Below are 27,252 nucleotides of genomic sequence, written 5' to 3'. Positions count from 1 at the left end.
GCAGGGAATAGCAAAATCCTTACCTGCACAAGAGTGTGGAGTCTTCGTAAAAGGAATTTGGCTTGTTTTTGGAAGTTTTTTTTTTTTTGAGGGGGGGAACAATGGAGATATTTTTTGGAGCATTATCTGCTACAAAATGAAAAGAGCCCTGCTTGCAATTAAATTGGACTCTACAGAAAGATATTAATAATTCTCCCTGTGTTCTGATGTCTCTGAAATCAGAATGGGAGAGAACTTGTTGCAGTTTGATGTCAAAATTATTTGCACCGCAGTAAAACAAATATTTTGGGCTGCCCTCAAATACAGTAAGCATCCTATCAGTCCTGGGGCCACCCTGGAGTCCTGCATGCCCCAAGTGGCTGAGGACAAACAACCTGTTTCTCTAGACTAGTTCTGGCCTTCACCCCAAGTCTTGCAGTAATACGGGGCTCACGGGTACTTCTTAAGAAGTCAGGCTGCCCAGTGTGGATGAAGTGTGAGGTGGATAGGATTCTCTGGGAGAAGTTTTTGGCCCACCTGCCTATTAGTGTGACAAATATGCTAGTCCCAACAACCAGGTCATCTAATGAATAGAAATTCAATTTACACATAGGGATTAAGTATCTCAGTGTTAACCTTTGCCACATCAAATTTCTTTGACAGAGCCAAGAGGAAAATGAGAGCCATTTAATATTAAGGAATGGGAAACCAGTTTCTAAAATATAAAGGGAATCTTTTTCTTCCTTTTAAGACTCTGGGTTACACAAGTAGATGGCAATGCAAGGAATGGGAAGTTTGGGGCAAATGATTTTTTATCCTTAAGATCAAGAGACTTTTAACTATAGGAATTCTGAAGGTCTTGGGACATATGTTATCTCGAAACCTGAGTCAAAGGTTACTTAAGTCAATTTGGTTTAAGTAATCTCAGTTGACAGATACTTATTGAGTACCCATATACTTGGAGGAGGACAGAGAGCAAGTTCACAGGGTATTCAGGGCCTGCATCAACAAACTGTTCTCCAAGGGAACTAGACAAACACATATGTACTAACTAGAAATAATGTGAGAATGTATGTCTTCGCTGTTCATAAGCTGCAAAATCTGAAATAGCTCAGACTACAACTAAGGGCTGGAGAAGTCAGAGCCTATTTTGAAAAGTAGAAAGGGTTTGACAGTGAATAAGAGTGTCCTCTGGTAAAGTTTAGAGGACAAGTTTTAATACAGGCGAGACTGAGAGTAGCTATTAGGTGAGAGTGCAGTGTTTACTGAGCACCTGCTGTAGACCAGGCTTTCTGATTTGATGGGGAGCTGGGAGGCTAAAAACAAATAGGGTACATCAGACCTCAGCATCCATGGAAGACTGATCTGGTACTTGCCTTGGATACCAAAATCCATAGACGCTCAAGTCCCTTACATAAAATGGCATAGTATTTTCACATAAGCTATACACACCTTCCTATATACTTTCAATCACCTCTAGATTACTAATAATACCTAATATAGCATAAATGCTGTATAATTAATTGTTATGCCATATTGTTTAGGGAATGATGATGAGCAAAAACATTTCTACATGCTCGGTACAGACTTAGTGTTTTAAAATGTATTTTCAGTCCCCAGTTGGTTGAATCCATGGATGCAGAACCCACAAGTGTGGCTGGCTGGCTCTACACTCCTCTCCCTCAAGGGAGCTGTGAGTCTAGTGGGGGTCAGTTAGGCTGGGTATAGAGCCATGGAATGCTGGACTCCCTGTTCAGTTTGCAAGTTTAGGGATTGCAGCCTGGAATGGTGATGGCCTTAGAAACCGTGTCATGCAAGACCACTTCGGATCATAGAGGTATAAGCTCTGACCATTTGGGCAGAAAAGTTCTGACACACTGTTGGCTCGGCTCACTCAGAGCCTGCAAGCCAGGCCACTGGAACACCAATCCCTAAGGTTTCAGCCCTCAGAATCTGCCAGTGTGATAGCTCAAACAAAATGATTGCCATATTTTCCTGTCAGTTGGCACCCAGGCCTGGGAGGAATGTAGCTCAGGTTTAAAATACGTAGGCCTCTCTAGCCAGCGCTGAAACTTGAGAGAATAAAGCAGCGCTGTTAGACTGGTCCTGTTCACCCACCCCAGGAGGTGCTGTCTGTAATGACTGCTAAAAGAAAAAAAAAATTATTTTCAGAAGAAATCCAATGAAAACCAACAGTGTAAGGGAAACATTTTTTTATAAATTCCTGTTAGGAACAAACATTCAATTCCATCTTTTAAAATAGGCTAATAATGAGTGTTGCCTATTCCAAATAAGAACTTTGCTTAGAGGTCTTAGAGGTTGCCAGTCCGAGATACTGGTGATAAAATATCAATTTACTAAAACCTTTAACAAACCAAAATAAATAAATAAATAAATAATGAATTTCTGCTTCTGCTGTGTCTCCAGTTCATGCAAGTGACTCCTTTGGCAGGATTAGGTTGAATTTTAATACTCGACTCTTCTTGAAGAGCTCAGAAGCTGTAGAACTGGTATACTTTGTGACTGATCCCTCTGCGTATTAAGCCTGTGGTTTGCTATTACCAAGTGCCAGTAATACATATTTTAAAAAGTACTCTTGTGGGTTTATCTGTGTTTGTCATTAAGGCTCTGCTAAGCCAGTAAACCCTAGAAGTGGGCTCGCAGTGGGATCTCGGCCTTGGCAGATGAGCCCCATAGGTCCCCGCTCCACATGGGGCCCCGCCTGACATCATCATGGATCTGGACTGTGGCAGAAAGCTCTGGATTGCCTGGGTGGCTGAAGAGCTCTCATCTGCAGTGATAAAGCTGAGCATGGCCAGGCCTGTAAGCATTTGGTGTGCCTTGGTGGATCCCCAGGTGATTATTTATCCTAAGCACTGTAATACCTTTAAGTGCAACCCAAGAAAGACAAGCGACTGGTGTGTTTGTAGTTTTTTACAGTAAAGGCACCTCATTTGTGAAGAAAAGAATGCTTGAGACTGCTTATCACTATCATCGGGATGACTGAAATTCTGACAAGTTTAGTGGAATGGAACAAAATAAGCCCGTGAGAGGTGCTTAGGTCTCTGCACTGTCTTCATTCTACTGGATTAGGCTAGTACTGGCTTCTCTTGGGGGCATTAGTCCATGATCAGCCCTTGATTTAATACAGGTTGTCGAGTGTCCTGAGTAAGGAGAAAGCTAAGCTAGGCATGTAGATTCAGAAGAACAGAGGAGAGGGAGAGCCAGTTACCACTGTGTAAATCTAAACACTAAGATAAATAAGCACATTTTAAAATCTCTCCTCATTTTAAAATCTCTCATCCTGAATGCCTTGTCTTTTCTTTCTCAGAGAGCAGAGCTGACATCTGATAAAGACATGTACCTTGACAACAGCTCCATTGAAGAAGCTTCGGGAGTGTATCCTATTGATGATGACGACTATGCTTCTGCATCCGGCTCGGGTAAGGCCACTGCTGTAGGCCTTTCTCTGTGCATGTGCACACACAATTTCACTGTGCTAGATAGGCAGCGTGCAGGGCAGTTACGAGCATGGTCTTTGCATCTGAAGTGTATGTGTGTGAATTCCAGCTTGTGAGAGCTTGGGGATTTATTTAGCTATGCTGAGCCTCAGTTTCCTCATTTATTAAAAAAAGAAAGCCATAATCATCTTTAGCACATAGAGCTGTTGTGAGGATTAAAGGAGTTGACACATAAGCTTAAACTTTTATTATTAAGACTTTCAGGGTGATGTCATAGAAACCACCCTTAAAGAAATCCCTCAAGCACAAGTTTCATAAAACTGCCTGCCCCATGTTAAAGATTATAGATGAGACCAAGAAGTTTTTTTTTTTTTTCCCTCCCTAGTCTATTGCTTAAAAGTAGGAGGGAAAATGAGCAAGCAGCCAAGTAAAATAGCTTCCTTGGTATATACGTTATCTGTCATTTCCGTGATGCTGTGTGACAAATCACCCCAACACTGAGTGATGGAGGGCAGCTAGCATTCATTTACTTTATTCCTCAGCAGGTCAGCAAGTTAGGGCTGTTGCCTCAAGTGTCGGTGGTCAGCCATAGGCTGGGCCTGCAGCTTGGCTGTCTTGACTGGACTCTATCATCTCTCTGGGGCACCTGGGCAGACTTGGCTCTGGTTCACACAGTCTGTCATCCTCCAGGAGTCCAGCCATTTGTTCACAGGGAAGAGCAGAGATCCCAACCAAGGCAGCGTGTAGAAATGTGCAGAGCTTCCTGCATCCTAGGCTTATAACTTGGTACTGCATTACTTATGCCACATTTTATTGGTCAAAGCAACTCAGAAGGCTAGCTCAGACTTCACTTTTTTGGTGCGTGGGGGCAGTACTGTGGACTGAACTTAGGTCCTCATGCATGCTAGGCAAATGCTTTACCACTGAGCTACACCCCCAGCCTAACTCTGTCTCTTGAGTTACAGTCACGTTGTAGACAACATAGGTCCAAGGAGGAATAAAGGAACCTACCATTTTTTAATCTACCTTATCTGGTAAATGTTTCATCTGTGTCAGGAATAGCCCCCATGAAACTGAGAACAAGAAGTATCTGGTGTACATATATATAAATTTTAAATATACATTTTTAATTGTTGATGGAATTTTATTTATTTATTTATTTATATGCAGTGCTGAGAATCAAGCCCAGTGCCTCACACATGCTAGGCAAGTACTCTACCACTGAGCCACACCCAGCCCCCTTGTGCATATATTTAATGGACAACTCAGAAATTTGAGGTCAGCAGCTTGCAAGAAAAATCTTATCCATGCCTTTTGCTTAGGATTTATTGTAGATTCAACAAATGGTAAAAGTTATGCTGAATATAGATGTGTGATGATCAGATTGGTCTAGGCTTCAGAATGATCCAGAGCAAATTCAAATCAATTGTGTCTTTGGTAAAGATCTGTCCATATAAGAGTGTTTTAAGTTGGAGAATGGCAAGTCTGAGAAATATAGGAGAGGTGGTGCTGACCTAGTAACAACATACTTACAATGTAATCCTAATGTAAAAATAGCCCCAGTTATTCTTAGGAGGGTGCTGTATATCACACACGCAGAATGAGTGTGAAGAGAGTTGTTCTCCATAGCCCACAACTCTATTAATATCTTTCACTCATGGCACCTCTTTTTTTCTCTGAGAGAGAGAGAGAGAGAGAAAGAAAGAGCGAGTGCACCTCAAAAGTGTTTTGTAACTGTCATTTTCAAAGTGTTGCAGAATATAATAAATACGGACATTTTTGCCCCCATTTCACAGATCTTAGGATACAACAGTTGTTAGGGATCTGTAAAGAGTTGTCCAGGTCATTTTGCTGACTTCTGCCAAGATTGTCCTTAATTTAAAGAAAACAGGTGCACGGTTCTGCTCATCTGCTCTCCCTACTCACCCAGGTGAAAGGCAGTTGGAGTGTGTCATTTGAAATCCTGAACCCACGAATCAGATCAAGATAGATTAGATGGATAAATGTGGCCCAGTTGCTTCAGCTAAGTTCTACCTTTAGGCAAATCATTGCTGTAAAACAATAAACAAAAAAAAAAAAAAACATTGTTCTTGACTTTGGAAACCACCTTGTATTGTGCTGTGGATATTGTTTTTCAGCTTAAAGGTGGTAGTAGCAGTCATAACTAAAGTTTGTGAAGCACTTGCTTTTGCAGGGCAAGGGGCTACTGCTCCAATCCTTATAACATCCCTGTAAAAGTAGATTCTGTTATGGTTCCATTTTTCACATGAGAAAACCAGAGGTATAGAGAGATTAAAGAACTTGCCTCCAGTCATACTGTCAGAAAGTAATGGAGCTGGGGCAAGGGATGGGCATGGGGCTGGAGAATGTTCCATTCTAGTCCCTTACCATACTGTCTCCTTGTGTCATAAAACCCCATTCTTGAATTAAGAAGCCTTGCCCAGTCTCAGCTGGAAATACCAGGAATCCCCAAGTTTTGGCCAATGTACCATCTGGCCTAAATCCTATTAGGCTATCCAGTAGAAAAGCAGATGGCCCGGAAGAGAATGTCTAATGGCCCAGAGGGTACTTCTCAGGCAAGGAGATGGGCTCACATTATTTATTAGACTCAGAATAGGCATTAGCAAACACAAGCACATTCTTGTGTATTTACTGGGTGCCATACATGATGCCATATTCTTGGAACACACATGGGAAAGACTTGGTTCCCATCCCCAAGAGACCAAGAATCTAATGAGAGAAATGTTGAATGAGGAAAAAAAATATTTTGTAACACCATGTGATAGGTGACATAATGTAGGAAAGTGTTATCCAACAAAAATTTAAGAGTTCAATATTAGACCTTTGATTAAAGATAACAGGTTGAATGCACATGCCTTCCAGGACCCAGCTAAATTGATAATAAAGGAATTGGTCGTAAACTTACAAGGATAAACAAGACAGTCAAGGAGACAAAAGCCACAGGGTTTTGAAAGCCGGGAAGCAGATGGACTGATAGTAACAGTCTAAGAAGACTTGAGAAGATCCAGTTAGCCAACAGAGGGGAGAGCCAAGGGGCAAACCAGTCAATGTAGCAGAATCCCCTGGGGGTTCAGGAATCAGTGGCACTAAATGGAAAGTGATAATAAATTTAGGGCATTCTCTTGAAGATATCTTTAAGAAGCAAGTAGTTCCTTTGATTTCTTCCCTTTATCATGCAACAAAAATCAGAGAAAAACTGGAGGTATGTTATTTGGAATAAAACAGAGAGTCTTTGGGCTGGAGAGACTGTATTTAAAGTGATAATAAGTTCTTTGATGAAGAGTTATTTAATGCTGAGATATTCCCAGTTGTCGATTTCTCCCAATCATTTCCCAGAACACTGGCTATCTGTCCTTTACCTTTTAGGTAGGGGACTGTGAGATTCCTTTTTGTGATATTGGACCAACTCAAAAGAAAAAACTCAGAGATAGCATCATTGGGAACTTTCCAACAAAACACATGTCTCTTAACTGGTGATGCTGACATTTGACAAACTTCTCCTATCTGATCAGAGTTTCCAGGCAGATTTTCTGTGTGTGAATATGAAAGACAATTATAGCTCCCTAGGCATTTTTGAAAAACTTTTAACATGAAAAATAGAGATTTCTTCAACCCCCAAATGGAGAGAGGACAGAAAATCACAGAACAAAGAGAACTTACGGAAAAAAAAAAAAAAAAAAAACCTTGTTAACGTCAAGGAGATTTTATAACTGTGAAGCAAGAACAGGACACCATAAAACAGGAACATGCTGAGAGCCCTAGAGTTCTTGGTGAGTATAACTCTCATGTCCAAGTGGGAAAACTCATTAGAAGATAAGAGCCTATTCATTCATTCATAAACGAGCATTTATTACCCATCTATAACGTGAAGGAACAGTAGGCATTCTAGGAACACTCCAGTATGTAAAATTTAACAAAGCGTTCTCTGCTGGGGTGGATTAATTCTCTTTATTCCTTTGTGTAGTTCATCTGTGAATATATATATTCATTTTTTTAAAATGTTTTTTATAAGTTGCCTTAGTCCATTTGGGCAGCTATAACAAAGTACTTTAAATGAAGTAATTTATAAATAGCATAAATTATTAGGTCACAGTTATGGAGGCCAGGAAGTAAAAAATCAAGGGCCATCAGGTTTGGTGTTTGTGAAGGCTTGCTTTCCTTCATAGATGATGCTTTCTTGCTGCATTCTCAAATGGCATAGGGCCAAACCAACTTCCCTGAGTTTCTTTAATTAGGCACTAATTCCATTCACGAGGGCCTTCATGACCTTATCCACCTCCTAAAGTCTCTACCTCTTATTGTATTGGGGGTTAGGTTTCAATATGTGAATTTTGAAGGGGCTCAAACATTCAGACCATATCATAGTAGAGAAGAAGTTTTTGTTTGTTTGTTTGTTTTTTAAAAAAGGAGGAGGAGATATAGTGAGCAGTGGGAACATACAGATAGAAGTCCATAATGAAGAGGTCACAGAAGACTTCAGAGAGGATATGATATCATTGCTGAGTGAGATAATATATACAGGGGTTTGTCAAGTGGAAAAAGACTCTGGGGTGGAGTATCCCACGTTGGAAGAATAGCAAGAGCCAAAAATCAGGGAGGTCATCAAAGGGGATCCCTGATTTCTTTTGGTTAAAAGAGTTTCTTTTCATTAAAAAAAAAATAAATAAAAACCGTAGCTGAGGCAGGTTCCTCATCTGTCTCCACCTTCAGAAGTACTGGTTTGAGGGGGTTTTGTGCTTTGCAGATCTTTTCTCTCACACAGCTTCTCCCCACTCCTATCTGGTGACTCACATTTTTTGGAATTCTCATGAAACATGGGGATCTTGAAAGCCCTTTAATTGAAACTTTTTTTTTCTCGTTGAAATTCTATTCTTTGTAAGAAAATGATTCATCATAGTAACAAATCAAGTGTGTTGGATGTAAAACTTTGATGGATAATCAGGTAGGCTGATATAAAAGCACAGTGTAATTCTGGAACTATCATTAATGACTTATTTTTCCATGACACTTTATACGTACAGGCTGCTTCCCAATATGTAGCACATCTGTGATTAATATATACTCATGTACCCCAGCATGATACTTTGGTTGGTAATGGACTGAATATACATATCCGTGGTCCCATAAGATTAGAAGGAGCTAAAAAAATTTAAAAAAAAAAAAACCTATTGCCTAGTGACGTTGTAGCTGTCACCATGTCACAGCACAATACACTACTCACATGTCTGTAAAGAAACCTACTGTGCTAACAGTTGTGTAAAAATATAGAATGTATAATTGTTCACGTACTTGACAGTGATAATGAACAAACCAGGTTACTGGCTTTTGTATTGACTGTGCTATACTCTTTATCATTATTTTAAAGGGTGCTTCTATTTATAAAAGAAAAATGTTTACTGTAATCTACTGTTATTCCAAAAGCAGCCTCATACATCTTGTGTTTACTGCATCTCTGTGGATTACATTGTTTTCTTTTGTGCTTGATTTTGATTTTTGTTTTGTTCATTGCAGCCCTGGGAACAATAGGTTATATTATATAAATAAATATATACACATATTGATAGATGAGAGAGAGAAAGAGAGAAAGTTTGATTGATTTCACATCATACAGCCCACGTGCATAGTGGGTGATACCATCTAGGTTTACATAAGCATACTCGATGACGTTAGCACTGTGATGAAAATGCTTAATGACGTTTCCTCAGAATCCCGTTGTTAAGTGATGTATGATTGTATATGCACCTGAAAACACGTTGTTATTATTTCCATTTTACAGGTGAAGAAATTAATATTAATTGATTAAGGTTACAGAGCTAAAAAAATTCTAGAACCAATAGTAGTTTGGTTGGTTGGTTTTAAGGTATTTATTCCAATATAGCCTGTGAGTTCTTCTCTGGAACAAGTGAGTATGCTCTGCAGGTGAAGGAGGCAGTTGAGACACTGAGAGCGATAGCCATTGCACAATTGCCAGCCTGTGACCTCCTGCTTTCAGAGCTGCCTATTACATGGGTGTGAATATTTCTTCCACATCATGTCAGAGTTCTGGAGAACATATAAACCATATTCTGTGTTCGGTTTGAGTAATTCAGAGGTATTCATCATTTATCCTCATCTGAGGAAGCAGGTTAGTTTCAATTGTTACAGGGTTTGGGTTATTAACAAACTTGACAAATGATTAACTCTAAAAACAATATTATGTTTGAATGTCAAAAATTCTCAAAATGCTGTTCAAGATGAAAGAAAAGAAAAAAAGGAGGCAAAATAAACAGTAGAGGCCAGATTGGAATCTATATGGCCCCTGACACTGCTGGACACTCAGAGAGCACAAGAGGTGCAATCCCTTAGCTTTATGAACTTTCCAGTTGGTTGGGGGAGACTTCAATCAATAGTTACACAAATAAATGTATAATTAGAGATTTTTATAAACACAATTAGGTAAGAAAGTACAAAACATGATTTGGCAAAGAACTCTGACCTGATATGGACGGAATGTCCTCTCTGGGGTCAGGGGTGGATTAGCAGTTAACTAGGGAGGGTTTCTGGCAGAAGGATGAGGAGAGGCATCATGGTTGGAATAGGGGGGACAACAACACTTGAGAGGCAGAAGGGGTAGGCTGGGTGGAAGCATTCACCCCAGGAGCAGAGGGCTGCTGTTGTAGGAGTTTTAAACAGAGGGACGAGGAGGATCACCACCACTTTGTAGACAGTGGACTTCAATCAACTGAAAGGCAGCCTATTAGAAAAAGGCAGGTGTAGGGGTTCCTGAGAAGCTCACAGTGGCTTGGATCAGGGTGGAATCCAGGACTGCAGAAAGGTATCAGAGTAGAGAGACATTAAGAAGGTGACATGGAAAGGACTAGGTGGCAGATTCCATATGGAAGTAAGAAAGAAGAAATCACAGTTCTGGTATGTAGGGATGGGGGTTCCAGTCACTGTGGGGCAACATGGGGAGAAGATTGGGTTATTGGGGTAAAGGAGAAGAGATTGTGAGCTCTGTTTTGGACATGTTAGAAGTCTATTATTTTTTGAGTCATTCAAGTAAAAATGTCAGGCCATTAGATGTATGGGTCTGAATTTGAGAGGAACAGTAAAACTAGTGATATGAATTTTAAGTATCATCCATATTTAGTTGATGAAGCCATAGGTATAGGTGAGAGAAATGGGAAGATGCCTAGTATTTATCCTCAAGGAACTCTTGATATTTGGCATTCTGGCAGAGGAAGTAAACCTGCAAAGGAAACTTTGAATAGAGAAATAGGGCAAAGCCAGCAAGTTATGGACACACCCAAAAACGGTATGTTAAGGAGATGGCAGTTGACATTGTCCAGTGGCGCTAGGTGTACGTTGGTCAGCTTTTTGGTACTGTAACAAAATACATGAGATCATCAATTAAAAAGGGGAAAGGTTTATTTTGGCTTATAGTTTTGAAGGTCTTGGCCCATGGTTGGTTGCTTCATTGCTGGGGCCTGTGAGAACACACAGCAGAGAAGCCACTGACTTTGTGGTGGCTGGGAAGCAAAAGAGAGAGATAGAAAGGGTCTACAATATCCCCTTCAAGAGCATTCCTCCAATCACTGGATTTCCATTTGGCCCCACTTCTTCAGTTTTCTACTACCTTCCAATAGTACCGTGAGCTGGGAATCAAGCCGTTAATACACGGACCTTTGGGAAGCACTTTTCCAAATAATCACAGTGAGATTTGATTAGATGAGGACCATTGGCTATGGTATCATGGAGGACATAAGTGACCTTAACCAAAAGCATCAATAGTATAATGACAGAATCAACTGGAGGAGCCAAGCAGAGTGGAGGAGATGGGGAGGATGGGATGAGCTCCTGAAGGTCCAAACCACCCTTGGGAAAGTTCTGGAAGGAGGAGCAGGCGGGGGCCTACCATGAGATGAGGAGTCAGCTGTGGGAGACCTTTCTTTCTTCCTTTTTTTTTTTTTTTTTTTTTGTATTTTGTTATGTTTTTAAAAATGAGGAAAGGAACATGTTTCAACATAGAAGGGAAGAAATCTTACTGAGCAGGGCTGCAGGAAAAGGGGCTATCAAGAGTCTTCAGGATAATAACATCACCAAAAAAAAAAAAATGGCCAGGCTACCCCCAGATCCCCTTTGAAATCCCTTCCCTGCTGTGAAGACCAGGAGGGTTTGCGCTCAATTCTCAAGGATTGGTATTTTGAAAGAACTCTTTGCCTGCCTCTGTTAGTGTCAATGTCAGATACTGTCGCCTGATGATGTACTCATCCATGTAATGATTCACCTGCCCAGCTCACGTTTGCTGACTTTTTAGGAGGCGATGAGGACATAGAGAGTCCAGAGTTGACGACATCTCGACCTCTTCCAAAGATTCCCTTCACGAGCACTGCTCCCAAAGTGGAAACCACGACGCTGAAGACACAGAAAAAGATGCCTGCGCAGACCAAGGTGAGTTTAGCTTTGCATCACATTCATGTTACTGTAAATGCCCCTCTTGATTCACTGTACAGAAGAGTCCTTCTAAGAAACCACCCTTAAATAGTCTTTTTATTATTATATTATTGTAAGTGGCTCTTTCTTACTCTTCAGGATCATTTTGACATCTGCTCATGTACTACTCTTTTCACCCAGGCCTCTCTTGCATGCAAATGTTTTTGTTTTATTCATGGATTTTTGGTTTTTGTTTGCTGTTGTTTTGGGGTACTAAGGATTTAACCCAGAGACACTTTACCACTGAGCTCTATCCACAGTCCCTTTTATTTTGAGACAGGGTCTAAGTTGCTGAGGGTCTTGCTAATTTGCTGAGACTAAACTGGCCTTGAACTTGTGATCCTCCTGACTCAGCCTTCTGAGTCTCTAGGATTATAGGTGTCTATCACCACAACTGACACAAATTTATTTTTACATGGCTGTCTTTCTTAAGGAACTTCTTAAGTCTAGTTAAGCAAAACCGTATTTATTTGGCTTAAGACAAGAATTTTTTTTTTCATATGGAATGTTCTGAGCTAGAGCTACTGGGAATTTTATATATGCTAGCAGGTTATGGAATGAGACTCTGGGTCATATCTTGAACTGGTATGAGTCTCAGTGAGTCATTCTCTAGGTCTCCTCAGGCCCAACATTGGTGGTATGTAAACTTAGAACTCTTCCAGTGATCATGATGAGCCTGGATACCTCTGACTTATTAAGAATGAGACAGTTGACCTTAGAAAGAGCAAAGTAACTAGCTAATGAAAACTGAGCTCATGAATTTGGCCTTATTAGCATTACATCACAAGTAGTTGACCATTCACTAATAGGTAAGCTATTTAAGTTGGAAAATGCATATTAAAGTCTGGAGAAGGCCTAAGTTTCAAATCCTGGATCCAGTCAAATTTCTTGGGTCATTAAGAAGATGAAATGTGAGTCCACACAGCATGTACTTCTCTAAATGTTAATTGAATTTGATGGCGCAAAAAGAGACCAAGCCAGTCTACCAAATGAACACACATAATGACTGCAGTGGTAGACTTTGCAGGCACTTCATGGGTAGCATGCTACTTGTGAAAACTTAGAAACGCAAGTATCCTCTTTGGAGTTCACCTATCTGTTGATGCTACCAAGCCTTCACAGCAGACAAGATATGGAGGGCTGTTCGTGAAGGTAGTGATATGCCTTCTCTGGAGTAGAAAATACCCCTCTGCAGGTGGAAACACACCTGGGCTTTTCCTACCCTTACCAAAATACCTTTGTATTTCCTCCTCTTCCTCAGTCATCCTGGTACACAGTATAAGGAATGGCACAGTTGGGTGGGTTTTGCCAGGTGTAGGGCAGCCAGGAGATCAGCCCTCTCCAGATGAGCCTGTGCTCTGTAGGCTTATAAAAGGTCAGTTCTTATTTCTAGAAGACAGACTTTGCAAGCCAGGCAACAGGAAGGTAAGGGAAAGCTCCATAGGACTAGGCAGACATATCTAGCATGTTCTGATTTGTGTGTGGAAGCTGCTTAGATTCTTATCAGTGTCTAAGTTGAATGAACAAAAGATGGACAAAGGGAAGAAATGAAAAGAGCAGGTGCAATGATGCTAGGATGGCCGAGGAGTCTCTCATGGTAAGATAGTGCAGTTACCCGCTATAGCTCTGGAAATTTCCATCTGGCTGTTACCACATTTTTACTTGACCTCTTCTCAAGACTGAATCATTTGAAGTTAGCAACCATTAAGACTCACTAACTTGAAGCAAGAAACTCTCCGGTGTCGGTTTTAGCTTTTGGTGAAGAAGAGTTCTGTCCTGAGCGAAACATAGTTTGACATAGATTTCTGACCTATTGACAACAGTGGGTTGAAAATTGACTTAAGGAAATAATTGAATCATATCAAGATAAAGAATGCAGACATTTGGAAGATGAGTTTAGAAATTAAAGATATGAGGACATTTTAATATTTTTATATTCCTTCTATTATTCATATTCAGAGTAATAATAAAAATTAATACATTCATGGAAGATCTATTCATTATGTGTCAAACATGGCTCTAGGTACTGATAATGATAATATTGATCATGAATAACAATAATAATGATGATTTAATTTTCCATTTTGTAGTTACATTGTACAGCTGAATTAAACATTGCCTCTAGGAGTCCATTAGTGCAGATTTTGCTTTTGAATGGGTCTCGCAGTGGCATTAATGTCACTATTGCAGATACTCTATCTAGTTGGTTGTAAATTTATGTGCCTAAAAAGTGAAAAGAACAGTTACTTGTTAGTACAGAACATCCTTTGTAATCTTTTTCTCCATGCCATTCCCGTGGCATCCAAACAACCAGACCTGGATGTGGCAGATCTTTAATAGGCTTCATTTAACCATTGACGCTGCATTTTTGTAATTTCATTTTGCACATATACGTTGAAGAGTTAAGGTATTTCAGATTAGTTCAATACTGTAAAATGGGTTCTGTTTCTATACAATAGAACTTTTCAATGTAAACAATAAATGTTCCTAAATACCTTTAGGGTTGTGTGCTTATAGACCATTTCTGTTAAGTGTAGGTATGACTCCAGTTCAGTGGACACCTTCTGTCCCCATATCCTTAGATCCCTAGAATGCTTTTGTTTGTTTGTTGTTTGGTTGGCTTTTTAGTTTTCCCTCTTATTGACTCAGCAGCTGAGTCAAAGGGAGCTGGACAAGTCAACTGTCTTAAATGACTTTAGGAACTCAAACCTCAGGTGAATCCATGTGTTCTGGCATGATCATGGGATAGAGATGTTGTGGATGAGTTAAACTTGGGGTTGAATATTTCAGTAGCTACTATGTCCATTTCTTTTCCCACCAGAGTCTCTCCCTAGACACAAACCTAAGTGTCTTGTCACTTAGGTTTTCTCTCCCCTTTCCTCACCCCTAATAGCAAAGCGGTGCTCAGGAGCAGTGAAAAGCTTCCTAGATTAGAACTCAGATAATCCGTTCTCTGCTCTGTTGAGTTGTCTGTCCTTCTGCCAGGCAGCCAGTTAGTGATGGGCTTTCCACGAGAAGAAAAATGGAGAAAACTCCAGCAAAATAACTGCCAATGAGCGGCTCTCTTCAGCTTTACTGTGGTCATAGAGGCCTCAGATTTTCTACAATAGTAATGTAGAAAACAGTGACATTTGGGTACACATACAACAGTGAAATGATATGTTCTATATTCCTCTGTATTTTGTAAGCCATGGCAGGTTGAAGTTTAGGTAGTACGGAACTTCTTGTAGCTTGAAATGCAAAGACAATTCAGTCCATCTATCACACTTTATTGTATGCCGTCTTCAGCAGAAGCCGGTGTGTTCTGATCACTGAGACAGAGACCCACATCTTGCATACCCTGGTATTCAGTTGATCCACCTTGTCTAGCTTGTGGTCCTTTCTAGAAATGAAGGTTTAAAGCAACCCAAGGAGATCACATCTTTTCTTCTTATATTTTTTAACCCTCTCGACTTAAGCAGCAGGCTACCATTTTGAATGAACCCCAACCTTGAAGAAGCAGTCATTCTTTGACCAGGCCATGGCATGTTGGACTGCAGAGTCTTAATGAAGATTGGTGAAACTCTCAGGAAGAATTAAAGAGGGGGAAAAAAAAAACAACTCATTTTCTTTATAGCCTAATAGAGTTGGCAGTGGTTTTCAACAATAGTATGGGCCAATGAGAGTAGATAACTTATTTGTACAGAACATCTCAAACTACAGGCTTCTCAAACCATAGAATCATCTGGATAGCTTTAAATAAACAGCAATAATAATCAGTGCTACCTCTCCCACCCCAGACCAATTAAAAACAGAATCACTGGTTGTAGGGTCGTTTTATTTCTAATGATTTTCAAGTAATTCAGATTTTCATATTTCAATATAACCTTGTGTGATGTCACACGAGATGGCCAGTGACAATGCTGAACATTAGAAGGGCAACATGTGTTCTGTAGGATTTAAAGTGCTCTCTGGTTTAAGAGAGGTGAATGATCAGAAGAAAAGAAGTGACAAATCTGGACTGAATAGGAGAATTGCATAAGCCAGAGAACGGATTTTAAAATCATTTAGGCTAAGTGAGAGGTGGTGGAAATGGATATCAGAATTTTTCTTCTCAAAAGTAAGTGGTGGGCTGGGAGGAAACTAGAACCTACCCAGCATATGCATTTCTCAGGATGTTGTAGGAACTTGGGGTATGAGGTGTTAAAGGCCTGTATGAAGCTGCGGAAATGAGAATCCAAGAAAAAAAAATTTTAATTTGAGATACTGGTAAGAGGCAAATTGACAGGACCATGATATAGGGAGACACTGTATAAAATTTGCTAAAATAGTATGTCTTCCCTCCAAATATGTTACCATTAGTGGAAATAGAAAAGAGGGCTGATCTGATTCAGTGGTAAATTTCTTTCTAAATTTGACAAATAGAGTTCAAAGTGTCACAGCCAAGGGTCAGTGTCCTGTAGGCTGCTGGCTAGGCAGGAATATTGCTAAATGAAACTGAAGCAGTGAGAGTAATTACCATAGACTTTCTCTCTAGCACTGTGGGGTATCCAAGAACCTGGGAGTGTCCTTCATTAGATGGGGAAACTGAGGTCTAGAAAAATCACATGACTTGGTCAGTCCCACAGGAACTACTTGAAGAACCCAGGTCCTTTGAAGTCCTAGTCCAGGGTTCATGGAAGTACTTGGACTAAGTAGAGGGAGGCTGGGGGGCTTCTCCCCACAGTGGGAGCAAGAGAACATGGTTGGACACAAGAGAATGCCTGAAAAGGAGCTGTCACACAGTGTCCTGGGTAGCAAAAAGATAGAGGAGTAAGGAGAATCACGGCAATGGTGTTAGGTTAGAGCAGTGGAAGGGAGATGGTGGCCAGAAGTCAGGAGAGTGGTGAGAAAGGAGAAATCTTACAAAATGCCTGCTTACTAAAATGTCATTAGCATTATTATGCACTCACAAAACATCCATCTTGCCTGTTCATGTGATGGGTTTTATGCAAACCCATGAATTACATGGGTCCACCATGGGCCTCGCCCATTGATACAAACATACAAAATGGTAGTTCCAATTATTTCTTAAACTCATTTTTTCTTCTTAAAAAGGAACATTGGAATATACTCACCCATTATTTACTGTTTCCAGCACATTTAATATTGTTATTACTATTTTTTTTTTTTTGCAATGTTGTGGGGTCAAACCTAGGGCCACATGCATCTAGGTAAGCACTATACACTGAGCTACATCCCTGGCCCCTGGCATATTTTTTTTTTTAATTGACAGTGCCAGGTATGGTGATGCATGCATGTAATCCCAGCAACTACAGAGACAAGTTCAAGGCCAGCCTCAGCAATTTAGCATGGCCCTCAATAACTTAGTAAGACCCTGCCTCAAAATAAAAATTTTAAATTTACAAAAAAGGACTGGGAATGTAGCTCAGAGGTAGCAAGCCCCTGGGTTCAAGGTTCAATCCCCATTTAGCCCAGTACTACAATAAATAAGCAAGCAAATATATTTATATTTTTATATTTATATTTATATTTATATGTAAATATAAATTTATGTAAATAAATTATACATGATATATTTATATACATTTATTTATGTATAGTATATATGTTGACTTATAAATAAGCATATACAGGAGCTGGAGTGTGGTTCAGTGGTAGAGCACTTGCCTAGCATGTGTGAGGCACTGGGTTCAATCCCTGGCACCACATAAAAATAAAAACAAATAAAATAAAGGTATTGTGTCCACCTACAACTTAAAAAAATATTTTAAAAAATAAGAGCATATACATATGTACATGTGTGTATATATATATATATATATATATATATATATATATATATATATATTTACTTGTTTATTACTTAACAGTAATGTTTTTAATTTTTCCCATACCAGTCACCTGAAGAAATTAATAAGGAAGAAGTTCAGAACTCTGACTCAAAAAGGAAAGTGGACTCTACTGATGAGAATACAAATGTGTACACTGAGAAGCACTCAGACAATCTGTTTAAACGGACAGAAGTCCTAGCAGGTGAGTTGTGGGTACGGGTCAGGCGGAAGGATGCTTAAATAGGGCTCTTTTTTTCTTTTTAATATTATTTTTGTTTTAAGTGGACACAATATCTTTATTTTACATTTGTGTTGTGCTAAGGATCGAACTCTGTGCCTCACGCATGCTAGGTGAGCACAATTTAGAATTGGATGTGTCAGGGTTTGAAGTTCAGTCAGCCTTGCTCCAAATCATCCCTGATATCAAAACAAACTTAGGAGAAGGAAATGTTCTTTGCAGAGAGGACAGTTGATAAGAATACTGCCCAGTTTGAATATCCCTAATCTGAGAATCTGAAATCTGAAATGCACTAAAATCCAAATGCTTTTGAATGCCAACATGATACCACAGTGGAAAATCCCACACCTGACCTTGTATGATGGATTGATGTCAAAACCTAAGCACAACATGAACTTTGCTCCATGCACAAAATTATTTTAAATATTGTATAAAATTTCCTTTAAGCTATGTATATAAGGTGTCAATGAAACATAAATGCATCTCATATTTAGATTTGGATCCCATCTTCAAGATATCTCGTATGTATGCAAATATTGCAAAATCCATAAAAGTTCATACACTGAAACATTTCTAGACCCAATAAGAGTATCTCTTATTTCCAATAAGAGATACTCAACCTGTTCTAACACTTGCTCGTCTTATCTTTTCTTTTTGCATTACTGGGAATTGAACCCAGGGGTACTCTACCTCTGAGCTACAACTCCAACCCTTTTTTATTTTTATCTTGCTAAGTTGCTAAGACTGGTCTTAAACTTGTGATCCTCCTGCCTCAGCTTCCTTAGTAGCTGGGATTACAGGTGTGCACCACAGCACTTGGCTAACATTTGTTTTAAAGAGGAAGATTTGCAAGATTTAAGAACAGCTAATCCTTGAAAGAATAGTCTCACATTCAAGACTAGAAAGAAATTTGCATGCTTTTCTTCATATTTACTCTTTTAAAAAATGATAATTCAATTATATCATGTTTTGTGTTTTCATTGAAAAAGCAATTAGAAGATTAGAATATAAAATATAAGTACTGAAAAGACAAAAGCCTCTGAAAGTATGGAATTAGTTGAGGTCACAGCCAGATTTTTCTTATTGGGTTTTTGGGTGTTATTAATAGTAATCAAAGAAAGTATTGTACCTTCCTAAGGAATGTTAAATTTGCATAATCACTTTTATTGAATCCAAGCTTTCTTTTTTTTTAAAATGGGTTTTCAAATTAAGCCTTTTACAAAAATGGAAATAGATTAGGTTTGACAAAGCATTTCTGCAACCCTTGAATCCCATCTAAATATAATCTTCCTTTTGGTGGCTTTCAGCTGTCATTGCTGGTGGAGTTATTGGCTTTCTCTTTGCGATTTTCCTTATCCTGCTGTTGGTGTACCGCATGAGAAAGAAGGACGAAGGAAGCTATGATCTTGGGGAACGCAAACCATCCAGTGCTGCTTATCAGAAGGCACCTACTAAGGAGTTTTACGCATAAAACTCACACTTTAGTGTCTCTATTTATGAGATCACTGAACTTTTCAAAATAAAGCTTTTGCATAGAATAATGAAGATCTTTGTTTTTTGTTTTTTTTTGTTTTTTTTCATTGAAGAGCCTTTCTGGCACTTTAATGACAAAATCCCATTGTATTTAAAACTTTTCATGTATTTCTTTAGAACAACGTAAAATTAAAATTTAACATCTGCAGTGTTCTGTGAATAGCAGTGGCAAAATATTATGTTATGGAAACCCTGGATGTTCATAGAATTGGTTTAAACTTTTATGCGCAAATGCAAAATGATTGTTTTTAACCTATGGTTCGAAGATAAAAGCTGTGTCATTTGTGTCAGCATGTCTCAGATGGACCTTACCAAGTTGGTCTTACTTTTGTTAATTTATCTGTTGTACCCTCTTCTCTGCCCTCTCCTCTTGTCCCCTTAAAAACCAAACCAAACCCTATGCCTTTTGTAGCTGTCATGGTGCAATTTGTCTTTGGATGATTCAAATAATGGTAACTTAGTGTACATGTGATTTTTCAAATAATGTAAACTTTAACCTCCACTTTGTATAAATCTTTAAATGTCAGACTATCCATTTTACACTTGCTTTATTTTTCATTACCTGTAGGTTCAGGCAGATTTGCAACAGCAAGTTAATGTGTAAAATTGGATTATTACTACAAAACTGTTTAGTCCTATCTATCTAATCAGATCTTCTTCTGGGAGGATTTGATGTGAATTACTGACAAGCCTCAGCAAACCCAAAGATGCTTAACAGTATTTTGAGAAGTTGCTGCAAATTTCTTTGGCCACTGTATTTGTTAATTTCTTGCAATTTGAAGGTACGAGGAGGGGTTTAAAGAAAAAAAAATCAGTTTTTGTTCTTAAAAATGCATTTAAGTTGTAAACATCTTTTTAAGCCTTTGAAGTGCCTATGATTCTATGTAACTCGTCGCAGACTGGTGTTAATGAGTATATATAACAGTTTAAAAAAGTTGGTATTTTATAAGCACAGACAATTCTAATGGTAACTTTTGTAGTCTTATGAATAGACATAAATTGTAATTTGGGAACATAAAAACTACTGAATAAATCATGTGGCCTAATATTGAAAATGTCACTGTTATAAATTCTGTACATTTTCGATCAAATGTACATCTCCCCTTTGCTAACAACCGTCTGCTCTCAAGGATGACGTGGGTTTGATTTCTAAGTGTTTCCACAGTATCTGTAAATCAAGACCAAAGAGCCTGTCAATGAGCTATTTATTACCAAATTTACTTCTGAATTGGCCAGAGGAAATCTGAATGTATGATCCTGTGTGTGTCTGGGTACTGATACTAGAAGGCTGCCAGGGAATTTTGACGTTTGCAACCTTTATAGAATAGCTAATGGCAGTACTGAGACAGATGCATAACTTTTAAGACTGTAAATTCCAAAGAACCAAGGGGGGCTTTCTGGAAGGAGGTGTCTCAGGCTTAGTCCTATAGATTGACTTACCTTTGAAACTATTCCTGAAGCTTAACAGAAGAGCCAGTATACAGAACACCACAGGTCACTATATGGAAGGAGGGAAGGGCAGAGAGGCCTTGCGTGTTACAATGAGGACCCTGCTGCTCAGGATTGAAGTTGCTCAAGTGACACTTGAGGATGTGAAGGTCTGAGGGTGCCCTGACTGGTACTTACTGTACTGAACATTTCCTTTTCCTATTTTATCATTCATTTTGTTTTAAACTGAGTTATGGAAGTGGGAAGAAGACAGAAAACAAGTGATTTTTTTTCCAACATATAACTTACTTTATTTAATAAAGTTCGAATGATTCATTTAGAGAACATTCCCTGGAATTGCCACAGAACTCACTCTAATTTTTTTTTGGTTTTGTTTTTAAAGCTACACTTAGAACAGTGTTTGCCTAAATCCTTAATGGCCTTAATTCTCAAATGCCTGCCCCATCACTTCCAGACTCAGTTAACTTTGCTTAGAGTGATTAAAAGGAAATGATAGGCCCTTCTCAAGCCACACAGTCCCCCTCAATCACAGAGATTAAGAATGCAGTGGGTATACCTCTCAATGTGCAAAGCAGAGTGAAATTCTATTCATAGAAAACTTGCTTGGAATATCCGTGCCAGGAAAAGAAATTTTCTGGCAAATATTTTGTCACTGCTGTAAAGCAAAATATTTGTTAAAGTGCCAAAATAAAGTCTGTCATGGCGAAAGTAAATCATTGTATAGACTGACATCCAGTTTTCTTCAACTGTACTGTTTTCTGCTTAGTTTTTTTTTCTCTCTCTAATTTTTTGGATGCAGAAAATAATACTATAAAAAGCATTAGTAATCATTAGTGAGTTCAGGAAAATTTCAGTAAAATATAAATATTAAAATAAGTGTGAAAAGTTCCTCTTTCCTTAACCACATGCAACTTATTTTCCTTGTGTGAATACAGCTTTGTGTTTGAGAGACTTGTAGTATTTCAACTATCTATTTTTAGCACATCACCTGGTATGGGTGGGAGGGATAATCTCTTTGTTTCCCCCCAGAGTTTTAGTTGCAGGTGTATGGTAAATGAACTTTAGAATTAAAATCTGATTAATATTGAATTTAGATAGAACAAGATTATGGAAATTGTCATCAATTAACGTTAAAAGTCAGTAGTTTCACATCAAGTGTTTAGTGAGTTGATATTTTGGTAATGTACTTGTTTTGCAGATTAGATAAAATGTCCTTGCTAGTTGGGAAACAGTCTTACTTAATAAAGGGTCTAAAAGCTAAATGAGTAGAATGTAATTACCCACTCAGATGGCCCTAAAGAAACTAGTATGTCCTATAGAGGGTGTTGATTCCTTTAAAAACAAGAACTCCACAGTTTCTAGAAGCTTATTCAAAAATCTTAGACATTTTGAAACTTGAAAGAACATTTTTAAGTGAGGAGAAAAATTATAAAACCTAAACATTGCATGATTAATTTCATAAGGTTTTTCTTTATAGCCTTATTACCATTATATAATGAGCTAGTAGAAAAAGTATATTTTAAAACATTTGGTTTAAAAAGTCCATGACTTTAAGCAATACCATGTCTAACATGAGGTTCTAAGTCCTAGGTCCCTAGTAGGCAACAGTGAGACCCTGAGAGGCTCCCAATCAAGCCAGATATAAATGGAGTTGTAAGCATTGAGTGATCCCTAAGACCCTTTTCAATAGTGCTAATATTTTATGCCTATAGTGAAATTTGAGATGTGGCCATTTTTAAGGTTTTAAGTTCAGCCAGCATAGAAACCTGTGAGAGGGGGCAGAACATCTGTGTGCCTTTTAGCCATAGAACAGTATGAAAATGAATTTTGTCCCACTGTCTCCTAACCCTGGGTAACTTTGCTCAGGATTATAAGTTTCCATTTCTTTTATCTGCTATATAGGGACTTCAGCAGAGCCCTTTCTGACCAAGGAACTCTGGCAGCCTTGGGAGCAACTTGGTTTCCTGTGAATTAGCTGGGAGGGTATGTAACCCTAGCCACGGATCCAGCCCACAAATAACAGAGTGACGCTTTAGACTTTGGTGCTTTGGATATGCTGAGCACAAGGTACATTCGTTCCAGTTTTGTTGTAAAAATAGGGTTCAAGTAACATGTTTCTATGTATAAGTCCAACCAACAAATATTTGCCTACTGACTGCACAGGTCACGTGAGGAAGCTGGGAGTATAGGGATGAACTAGGTAGTCAGACCCTGCTCACAAGGAGCCTTCCTGGACTTGTAAGGCGGATGCATAGTGGAAATAAAATCAATAAATGAGACTTAACAAGTGGACATTATCAGTTGGTAAATTCCACAACTGGACCTAGTACAGGTTGAGGTAAGAGACTGAAGGATGACCAGTCAGGATGGGCTAGGTATGCTGCAGTAACAGTCAGTCTTAGCAACTTCAAACAGCAAAGATTTCTCTTCTTCAAACTACGTGTCCACAGGCTGGTGGAGAGCTGTGCTCTGGATAATTGTCATCCACACTCCAGGGCTTAGGCCTTTAGAGTAGCCTTTATCTGAAACACTGCAAGTTACTGAGGTAGAAGGAAAAGAGCAGACACACACAATAAATCTTAAAGTTTGTATCCAGTAGAAATTTGTCACTTCCATCCCAATTTCATTGGTTAAAGCAAGTCATATGGCCCCACTTAAAGTCCAGGGCACAAAGAAGTGCAATCCTGCTTTGTGTCCCAAAGGAGAGAGATGAGAACAGCCATTATAATCACGATGGCCTAGTCTGGAACCATCTCAGAGGGTGAGGCCTGAGTGTTGTGGAGCCATTTGTGCTAAAATCAGGGAAAGTCTTCTAGGCGATGGGAAGGCCCTAAGGAGAGAACAAGTTTGGCATGTTAGAGGAACAAGGAGCAGACCAGTAGCTGGAAAGGAGGGGACAGTGATAGACGAGGTGGGAGAAGAGGAGAAGAGGATTGAAAAGTACAATCACCTCCTAATGGATCTTCCTTTCTTCTTCTACTTTGGTTACCCTATATTTCATTCCCTACCAGGAAGTCCAGCTGCTCTCAGGGTCTACAGGAACTGCCTCCTGGATGTGCATTGTAAGAGAACACAGTGAGAGTGGAGGGCCAGTTTGGAGGTGATTATAGCCACCTAGGAGAGGAAAGTTGGTGGCCTGGCCTAAGGTAGTCAGCATGGAGATGGAGAGGATCTGTTTGGGGAGGTAGAACCAAGTCTTGCTGAAAGGTTGGTAGGAGTATGGAGCAAGGAAAGAAAGAAATCAAAGGTGACCTCCATATATGTGGCTGAGGAGTGGGTAAATCATCTTCCGAGAAGTAGAACCCCAAGGAGAGTTGGCTGACGGTGATCAAGGGTTCCTTCTGTTCTATGTTAAGTTAGGACTATTAGACCCTCAGGTGGAGGTGCCAGGTAAACAAAATGGAAGATTGAGTTCAGAGAAGAGGTCTGAGTTGGAGATATGAATTAAGGGATACGGGCTGGGGTTGTAGCTCAGTAGTAGAGCGCTTGCCTAGCATGTGTGAGGCACTGGGTTCAATCCTCAGCACCACATAAAAATAAATAAAGTAAGGATATTGTGTCCATGTACAACTAAAAACTATTTTTTTGAAAAATTAGGGGATCTGTCCATCATGTGTCTCAATTTACTTCAGCTTTTTCTTCTCTGCTCTGAGGGGATGGGGTGGGAAACAGAGGGAGCAAGTGGAGTATTCAAGGTTGACCCAAGCAAACTACATTTCCCAAGCTTCCTTGCCAACTGGCTCCCTGGGAAAGGTTGGCCAATGGAAGACACCGGCAGAAGACCACATTCAGGAAGAAGGGAAAGCCAGAGTACATTTCCCTTCTCTGGGCTGTGTGCCACATCGCTAGCATGGATCCATCTTTTCTGTGGTTTGAATTTCCATAAGGCAGGCCTTCCTTCATGGTTCCAGTTCCCATTACTCCTAAACTCTCATAACCCCACTTTCCCACTGTCTCTCTAGCCCTAGTTAGGGTAGCAGCTTCCTGATGCTGCTATTCTCTAGGTAACTTCACCCGCCCTCAGTTTGCCCTCATAGTTTTTCCAACATCTTTGAAAGTGACTGCAGTGTTAAATTCTCTACTGCAAAGTCCAATCATGAGTTCTGTGTTCCTTCCTGGACTTTCCCAGCATGAGTTCTGTTTTCCTTCTTGGACTTCCAAATGGTGACACGGGAGTGAACAGCCTGCAGAACAGCCTGCAAAAGCCATGGGACTAGATGAGATTATTTGGAGAGGTAAGAGAGAGAAGGAGGATGGCCTTGGGTCTTCCTTCTAGCAACATCTGACTATCTTTTTAGGAGAACCACTTCCAGATTCACCCTGCAGCAGTGATTTGCCATTTTGACAGATGCTTAGCAAAGAACACAATCTTTAATTTCAAAGAGTAGGGTAGGGGCGATCTCCATAATACACCATAGAGAGCACATTTTTGAGCAAATTAATAAGTATGTAAGGGAAGCCACTTCTGGTGATTAATTACAAAATATTAACTGCTTTTAAAATAGAACAGAGTAATTGGGCAGAGAAGTGGGATTTATACAGTGTTTACAGTGCGAACATATCAGCAAAAAAAGCAGCAAGTAATTCCTCTTACTTGTAGCTTTGTCCAGGGGTCATGGAAAGCAAGATTTTTTTTTCTTTGCCTCCCTCATTATATTTGCTTAGGTAAATACCAGCATAAGCTTGTATTTTCTTTGTGAGGCCAATGGCAGGGAAAAAACAGTGAAGGTGGTAAAAAGGTAGATGATTTGGTTCTATCAGACCCAGAACTTGGGGATCATGAAAAGTTTTGTTTGTTTTTAGTATTTGTCCATATTTTTATCATTTAGCTCATTTTCTTGTGCTTCCTGGGCACTCATTATTTTCCAGAGTTGGTTCTAGACTCTGGGAAGAGAAAGACAATAAACAATTATGTAGCATAATTAAAGCAAGATAGTGACCCTTGAAAAGAGACCAAGGTGAAGAGATATTTGTGCCATGGTGGGTGGGGTGGGGAGCTTGGGAATTTAGGGATCTGGGGACATTCCAGGCAGAAGGAGTAGTGAAAGTCAAGGCCTTGGGTGTGGAGAGGGGCAAGTGCATCAAACAGTAGAGTGGTGAGTATTCAGTGAAGTATCCAGAGGCCAGATTATGCATGTGACCTTGTAGCCATTGCAATGACTTCTTAGAGTCATGGCAGGATTTTGAGATGAGGAGTGGTATGATCAAATTTAGGCTTAAAATTGGTTCTCAAACCTCCACAGGCATGAAAACCACCAGGAGGACTTGTTACAACATAGACTTGGGGGCCCAGCTCTGGAGGTTTTGATTCTGCAGGTGGGTGGAACTGAGAATTTGCATTTTCAATAAATTTCTCAGGTGTAGCTGCTGCTGCTGGTCTGCAGACCCCACTTTAAGAACCACTACTTCACAAGGTTGGCTTTGATTATGATGTTGAGAACAAACTGATCAAGGGTAGTAGGTGTGGGCAAAAATAAAGCAGGGGGCTGGGGATGTGGCTCAAGTGGTAGCACGCTCACCTGGCATGCGCGGGGCGCTGGGCTAGATCCTTAGCACCACATACAAATAAAATAAAGATGTGTCCACCGAAAACTAAAAAATAAATATTAAAAAAAATTCTCTCTCTCTCAAAAAAAAAAAAAAAGCAGGGCAACTGTGATGTTACTGTTGTCCACAAGGAGAGAGACAATCATGGTGGACAGAAGTGGTCAGATTCTGCACAGCCATGGTAGTAGCCTCCAAGTCTGGAGACCCAAGGAAATGGATTTGTTGGCGTTCCATTATAATTCCTAATAACTTAATATTTCCTGACTTTATGGCCAGTCCTTTTTGAAGGTATAGCCAACAGGATTTTCTCACAGTTACTTGGTGACACTCTTTTTTTCAGATGGCTACAAGTTCTAGAATCTTCCCCTCAGGAACCACTGTGATCCAAACCCTCAACCTCTCTCCTTTCTCTTTGTCCCTGTAACCTTCAACATAGACCTTCATATGCCTTGTGTTATAGAAGTCCTTACTTTTACCGTCAGTTCTACATGTATAGTAGCCCCTCCCTGCAACCGTCTTATCTGCGGTCTTGCTTTCCATAGTCTCAGCTACCCATGGGCAACTGTGGTCTGAAACTCTTAAGTGGAAAATTCCAGAAATTAATAATCACAAGTTTTAAATAACTTTTTTTTACAGTATACTGTTATCATTGCTCTATTTTATTATTAGTGACTGTTAATCTTTTATTGCTTCTGACTTATCAGTTACACTTTAGTATGTGTATATAGGAAAAAGTAAA

General features: G+C 39.5%; 1 protein-coding gene across 2 annotated transcripts in view; it reads left to right on the top strand.

Moving 5' to 3' along the window:
- Sdc2 (syndecan 2) overlaps nucleotides 1–21,618 on the top strand; it is a 106,791-nt gene extending 85,173 nt beyond the window's left edge. For both annotated transcript variants that reach the window (XM_027947773.2, XM_027947779.2), the window contains exons 2-5: nucleotides 3,311–3,422; nucleotides 11,758–11,891; nucleotides 17,813–17,948; nucleotides 19,292–21,618. In XM_027947773.2, coding sequence (XP_027803574.1) covers nucleotides 3,311–3,422; nucleotides 11,758–11,891; nucleotides 17,813–17,948; nucleotides 19,292–19,455 — 546 coding nt within the window. In that variant the 3' untranslated portion in view covers nucleotides 19,456–21,618. The remainder of the gene's footprint in view (nucleotides 1–3,310; nucleotides 3,423–11,757; nucleotides 11,892–17,812; nucleotides 17,949–19,291) is intronic.
- Nucleotides 21,619–27,252: the final 5,634 nt, after the last annotated feature.

This window comes from Marmota flaviventris, chromosome 15, assembly GCF_047511675.1.
Source record: "Marmota flaviventris isolate mMarFla1 chromosome 15, mMarFla1.hap1, whole genome shotgun sequence".
Taxonomy (NCBI): Eukaryota; Metazoa; Chordata; class Mammalia; order Rodentia; family Sciuridae; genus Marmota; species Marmota flaviventris.
This window is presented reverse-complemented; position numbering and strand designations above follow the sequence as displayed.